Genomic DNA, 7,350 nt, shown 5'->3' with positions numbered 1-7,350 from the left:
TTGAACTCAGGACCTCTGGAAGAGCAGTCAGTGCTCTTAACCGCTGAGCCATCTCTCCAGCCCCCATGAATAGACCATCTTAAAACACACACTATTTCTTAAATGAATGTAACCTGTTCCCTGTGGTCTGAGAATGAAGACAATCACTCAAGTCAAATAGCTTTGACCGTAGCAGGAAATCTATATTCAAAAATTGTGCCTACAATTCATTCCTTGGCACAGCAGAACTGTCAACTCTTAGTTTAGCTACTATGGAGGTAAAATCCATTGGTGATGTGAAGGACATTGAAGTACAGCCTTATTACAGTGAACTCCAATGTCTAAAAATTGTTCTTATTTTGAGCTTATACCACAGAAAGAGCCAAGATTTTAAGCTACACTAAAAACAAAACAAACAAACAAAAAGTCTTTATGTTCATTTAAATAAACTACTAGTGATATATTATTTTAAAATGTCATACAGTTAATGTTTAGTGTTATTTAAATTTTATATTGAGAAAAGCATGTATTTTCAGTATTGCTGTAGACAAGCATCTACATAAGACTGTTCAATTAATTGTTTTATATCAAACAGCTTTTATAATACTCATTTTTACTGTTATAATATTTTATAAATTTTAAAGAATATGATAAACAAAAGTTATGGCAAATATTGAAGGGGGTCTTTGGGAGGAGTTGGGGTATAAAAGGAGAAAAGAATGTGATGTAATTCTATTTACTTAAAATGTGTTTTTAAATGTTAACAAATTCAGACAAATTGAAATTATGTTATCTTTTCATCATAATGCAATAAAACTTAAATCAATAAAAAAAGAGCACAGCACAAAGGCATTCAGCACTATTCAAAAAGAATAAAAAAATTTAATAAAAAATGTAAAAAGAAGAAATTTAAACAAAACTCAGTTTAAGGAATAATTTCAATTGAAGGGTAGGTTGGTTGCTATAGTTGCATATGAATAGGACTTAATTTAGAATTTCTTTAAATAAAATATAAATGTTAAAACTTATTGGGGCTTATCATGTATTTAAGCTGTGAATGGTATTTTTCCCAGACATCCCCCCTCAAATCCTTAGATCAACATAACATAATTGACCAAGTAAGTTCGAAGTGTATGAAACTTGAAAATATTTGAATACGTGTGTCCAGGTTGTTTTCTAGACAGGGAATACTAAAAGTGTGCCCTTTTTTTTAAATGTAGTATAGAGACTGAAGATGGTGATTACATGTTCTGCTTTGATAATACATTCAGCACCATTTCTGAGAAGGTAATTTTCTTTGAATTGATCCTGGATAACATGGGAGAAGAGGTTCAAGGACAAGAAGACTGGAAAAAGTATATTACTAACTCAGATGTCCTGGAGATGAAACTAGAAGATATCCTGGTTAGTAGGACCTTTTAATAAGTAATGACAATTCAGTAGCCAGTGTTTTACTTTATGTCAGGGATTGAACTAAGCATTCTTAACTATATTTTCCAGAAACTTTTGGGTTTGCCATTTTTTAATATCATTTCAAGTATCAATGCCTTTTATTAGAGATTTTCAAATCATATATCTTAAGTGAATCTTATTGTGAAAATACCCTTTTTTAAGTAGTAGTGCAATTTAAAAAAAAAAATGCACTTATTTTCTCACAAATCTGAAGTGAATTTCACAGGCCTAAGGTCTTACAGATGTTGCTGGAATTCAATGGCTTGTGCCTCTCCAGACTCATATCTGTTATCATAATGAATGTAACTACATTGAACCTTCCTGGATGACATAACCAACATTTAAACAGTAAAATATTATAGATACAATGTATTAGGTAAAATGTTATAGACACAAAAAAGTCTTAGGTAAAAATTGTCAGGACTACTAGAGAGATAATATATATAAAAGTCCTGTTGCTGCCAGGCAGTGGTGGCACATGCCTGTAATTCCAGCACTCAGGAGGTAGAGGTAAGCAGATCTGTGTGAGTTCAAGTCCAGCCTGGCCCACAGAGCAAGTTCCAGGACAGCCACAGCTACATAGAAAAACCCTGTTTTTGGAGCTGGAGAGATGGCTCAGCGGTTAAGAGCACTGACTGCTCCTCCAGAGGTCCTGAGTTCAATTCCCAGCAACTGCATGGTGGCTCACAACCATCTGTAATGGGATCTGATGTCCTCTTCTGGTGTGTCTGAAGACAGCTACAGTGTACTCATATAAATAAAAGAATTAAAAATTCTTTAAAAAAAGAAAAGAAAGAAAGAAAAACCCTATTTTGAAAGAAAGAAAAACAACAAAGTCCTGGTGCTATGCTACTCAAATACTTTGATCTTGTTTTTTCAACTCCTGGTATCTTTATTCCTCTATTAAAGAAATTTAAATTTATCCTTACTATTTATAACCTCATGGGGCTCTGTAGGTGATAACAAGCCATGTATGCATGCCCTTTAATAGAATTGTATTCCCATCTATTTAAAAAATTGTTTTGATTTTTAAGAACTAGCATGAAGCATATTATTAAAGGATCTTGTTCTTAGTATTTTTAATAATAAAATTATTTTATTTATCCCCAGGAATCCATCAACAGCATCAAGTCCAGGCTAAGCAAAAGTGGCCACATACAAACTCTACTTAGAGCATTTGAAGCTCGAGATCGAAACATACAAGAAAGCAACTTTGACAGAGTCAATTTCTGGTCTGTCGTTAACTTGATGGTCATGGTGGTGGTGTCAGCTATTCAAGTTTATACGCTGAAAAGTCTATTTGAAGATAAGAGGAAAAGTAGAACTTAAAACTCCAACACATTACTTAACATTGAAAAAAAAAAAGGTAGAAAATTCTAACACTGTTACAGTCAAGATATTAGTCATATTTCCCATAACATTTTCAGAAATGTATGTAAGATATGTAAAATTTAATATGAAAGGAAAATCATCACTTTATGTCTAGATAACATTATTGACCCAGTTATACTTAAGTATAAAGCAAGATGTCATGTAAAATTTAGATTGAATTGAATGAACCATAATAACTATTTTCATAAGGTTAAAAGTCTTTCCAAGATAACATATATGAATAAAGTGAACTAATAAGGTTCATAAACAAATGCCACCAGTTTGCTTTTACCCAGAATTTTCTCTGTACATGTGGCAGGTACAAGTTAATTAAAGATGTTTCCAATACATTACATTATAAATCATTTGAGAATTATATAATCATGGACTGAATAGATGAACTTTTCTCTACTAAACCTTTCCCAAAAAAGTAAATAGAAGCATACTACTGAAAAAATATTTCTAACTTTTGGGGGTCTTTTTGGTTTTGGTTTGGTTTTTTTTTTTGTATTTTCGAGACAGGGTTTCTCTGTGTAGCCCTGGGACTCACTCTGTAGACCAGGCTGGCCTCGAACTCAGAACTACACCTGCTTCTGCTTCAGCCTCTGCTTCCCAAATGCTGGGATTAAAGGTGTGTGCTACCACTGCCTAGCTTTATTTCTAACATTTTTACAACTAAATATAATGTGAAATATTATCCACAAGTATTAGTTTTTATATACTTAGTCTATATTTCCAAAAGTTAACATTTTTATAATTAAAACTAGAAAGGCATTCTTTCCTCATAAAAATTAGGCGGTGTCTTTGTCTTTGATATAAGATATATAAAGGGTAGTTGATATTTATGAATAAGATGCATTCTGTCTAGACATTAGCTAAGATTAAATTAGAAATGAGATGAACTGACTTTTATATTGCCCATCAGCAGTGTTACGTTGGTTTCTGCACAGCTATTGGTATTGATAATGCATTATCACAAGCAGGTGTGAGGGACAGACTACTGAAAAGATCTTGCATTAGTGTAAATAAACAGCACCTTTCTAAGTTCTCAAAATCATCAGAAACATGAAGAAAAAAAATGAGATAAACTTGACAACACCATATCCAACAAGTTTACCTCAAGAGAAGTGTAACATCTGGAATCAGATGCGCTCTTCTTGCTGACCCAATTTTAATAGAAATCAGATCAAAGGAGGGTAATCTAAAATTCCCTAGAAGAAATTTTATTTGTCATAGTTTTTGTTTTCTAGTTACTGTTTCTATTATAAATGTTCAGATAGATTTTATGAAATGTACATCCTACCGTAAGATTTAGCACTGGGTATACATATTTATTACAGTTTTTATTATAATTCTCACAAAATTACATCTGGTCACTTACTGACTTTGAAAGATTAGAACAATCCCAAATTATAAACACCTAATGTAGAAATAATAGCCAATACACACAAAAACATTCTGCCTTTTTGGTTTATCAGTTCGGCAGTACAATCGTATTCAAGTACTAGTGACTTAGGTTCATCGTGAAACAGAATTTAAGTTACACTCATTTGTAGTGTTATAATACATGTTCTGTCATTTAGAGATAGCCAATAGTTAAATCTGTGTATTGAACCCATATATACAGACACATATTTTTTTAACTGGAATTCTTATTATGCATTAATGATTTGCACTACCCTACTACCTCACACACAAAATTGTGATAGCCACAGAAATATTGACTTCATTTGCAATTTATACTCAGAATAGTTCAGAGATATATTTTTCTCCTCAGGCCTTTGGGAGAAGGCTAGAAATTTATTTTTCCCTATTCAGAGGCTTTTCAAAATGTGAGATAAATACAACATATGATCAATAGCTGACAGAAAACAGCTATTGCCCTAGTATCTGTGTTTTTGTTTTTTTTTTCCCTAGACAGGGTTTCTCTGTGTAGCCCTTGCTGTCCTTGAACTCTGTAGACCAGGCTGGCCTCTAACTCAGAAATCCGCCTAAAAAAAACCTCTCTTCCCTACTTTGTTTTAAGTACAGGAGAAGCAAGCTATAGGTACATAACTGATAAAGCAGAATCCACTGCGTCTTTTCTATAAGACTGTGATTAAGAATTCTACCTCTTAGATACAGCTAATACTGTACTGTACTCTTAACACTGTATCTGTTAGATCATCTTGTACGTATGTAATTTGTGCCACGGATTTTTTTGAATTCTTATTCAATGCCATTTAAAATGTTAATAGTAGCTTTATTGGAAAAACAAATAACTTAGGAATGATATTTTATTTTTATAGACAAAACTAAAAAGAGATACTAAGAGCATGTTGCCTGTATTAATCATAAAAAAGTAAAATTATAAGCAAAAAAAGTAAAATTATAAGCAAAAAACATTTATTTTTAAATGTGTATTTTCTCCTTCATATGAGTTTTGACTTACTGTCTCAATTTCTTTTTTTTTTTTTTTTTTTTTTTTTTGAGACGGGGTTTCTCTGTGTAGCCCTGGCTGTCCTAGTACTCACTCTGTAGCCCAGGCTGGCTTTGAACTCAGAAATCCGCCTGCCTCTGCCTCCCAAGTGCTGGGATTAAAGGCATGCGCCACCATGTGTCTTGTTCTTAATTGTATAAATTGTGTCTTGTTCTTAATTGTATAAATTACTATAGTAATTTATCAATTAAACAGAAGTTTAGAGATCATCGTTCTGAGCTGCACTTGGACTGTGTGCTCTTTTACATGAATGTCAATAAACAGAGGCTAAATAAATGTAAAAAAAATATTGTTGAAATATAAATCAAAATATACTTAGGAATATTTACCATTAAACATTATGATGTCTTAAAATTAGTAAAACAAAAACAAGTACCTGTAATTTTTGTACCTATGTGAAAATTCTTTATCTGAAATATATTGATTTAGCATGTAATTTTTTTCTCCTAGAGTGTAATACAGTGTGGCTCAAATTGCACTATATGCTATATTTATGAATGGTCATCTTAAATAAACAACAGACTGTGTACTGAGCTCCATACAACTAATAAAAGTTACTATCAAAGAAATCTTACCAACCTATCATAATTGTTGTCTACTTAATCTTAAGTAAATTTGTTTTCTTTTCCCATTTTGAAAGCCCATAGCTCTCGTTTTTTTTAAAAAAAATTATTTTATTATTATATCTAAGTACACTGTTGCTGTCTTCAGACACACCAGGAGAGAGCATCTGATCTCATTGCAGATGGTTGTGAGCCACCATGTGGTTGCTGGGATTTGAACTCAGGACCTCTGGAAAAGCAGTCAGTGCTCTTAACCACTGAGCCATCTCTCTAGCCCCAGCTCTCAAGTTTTTATATCACTGTACTCACTTGGTTTCTCCATTGCTCAAATATATATTTTACCTAAAAGGTCTTTAAGATCTAGAGAAGCAAAGACCATCAGTTAGTTGCCAAAAGTCTAGGTTCACTCCTCTATACCAAGAAGCATACTGGGTATAAAGCACTTGCCACGCAAGCCCGACAGCCTGCAGTTAACCTCCTGGATACACATGAAGGCTGAAGGAGAGATCAGACTCCACAAAGTTGTCTTCTGACCATCATATGTAAATCACAACACATGTACCCACATGAATACATACGAAAGATTATATATATTATTTTATATATACATATATACACATAAATATATCTAAAACGTTACCATTCTTTAGGACTTAGAATGTGGCTCAGGAAGCAATATTTATTCAAAACAATATGGAAGTTATCCTTGAATATTAGCCAGCTAACTGGTGGGAAGTCAAAACTCCTTTGAGGCTACTCCTCCATTTGTATAAATAATTACCTGTTATAATTACCTGTGTTATAATTACCTGTGCAGATGTGGTAGGGTATGCCTTTAATCCTAGTACTCGAGACTGAATGAAGATCTTCATAAATTTGGAGCCAGTCAGTGCTACATGACACCTTAATTCAAAGAAATAACAAAAGCTGGGTGGTAGTGGTGTACTCAGGAAGCAGATTTTGAGGCTAGCCTGGTCTACAGGGAGAACAGGTCTACAGGACAACCAGGGCTGCTACACAGAGAAACCATGTCTTAAACAAATAAAACAGCTGTGCACACGCCTTTAAGCCCAGAACTTGGGAGGCAGAGATAGGCAGATTTCTGAGTTCAAGGCCAGCCTGGTAGAACCAAAAAAAAAAGGACTCCACACACTGCTGGAAAACCTTTGGGCTCCTTTCCACTTTCATGGCTTTTGAGTGCCCAGACTTCTGAAATCTCATGTCCTAAGTTAAAGCAGTATCACATTAAGGCCTGTCCAGGAAAGGAGCACAGAGTCGAAAGCCGAATGTTATTTAAAAGGGGGCACAGGAAGAGGTATTCTGGATTCCTATATATGTGTATGTGGGTAAATATATGAAGCCAGTAAAGGGCATCGGATTCCCTGTACCTGGAGTTAGAGATACTTGTACACTGATGACTGAGCCATCTCTGCAGCCCCCTGATAACCCATATCTAAAATGGAAAAAGACAATTCTGGGCAAGGAAAAAACTTATACTTTTTTTTT

At 33.8% G+C, this 7,350-nt stretch overlaps 1 protein-coding gene across 1 annotated transcript in view; it reads left to right on the top strand.

Moving 5' to 3' along the window:
- Nucleotides 1–3,167, top strand: part of Tmed5 (transmembrane p24 trafficking protein 5) — a 12,612-nt gene extending 9,445 nt beyond the window's left edge. The window contains exons 3-4 of the mRNA XM_031337234.1: nucleotides 1,200–1,383; nucleotides 2,542–3,167. Coding sequence (XP_031193094.1) covers nucleotides 1,200–1,383; nucleotides 2,542–2,760 — 403 coding nt within the window. The 3' untranslated portion in view covers nucleotides 2,761–3,167. The remainder of the gene's footprint in view (nucleotides 1–1,199; nucleotides 1,384–2,541) is intronic.
- The last annotated feature ends 4,183 nt before the right edge of the window (nucleotides 3,168–7,350 follow it).

Source organism: Mastomys coucha, unplaced genomic scaffold (assembly GCF_008632895.1).
Source record: "Mastomys coucha isolate ucsf_1 unplaced genomic scaffold, UCSF_Mcou_1 pScaffold22, whole genome shotgun sequence".
NCBI classification, from domain to species: Eukaryota; Metazoa; Chordata; class Mammalia; order Rodentia; family Muridae; genus Mastomys; species Mastomys coucha.
The sequence above is the reverse complement of the archived record's forward strand: the minus strand, read 5'-3'. Positions and strand labels throughout refer to the sequence as shown.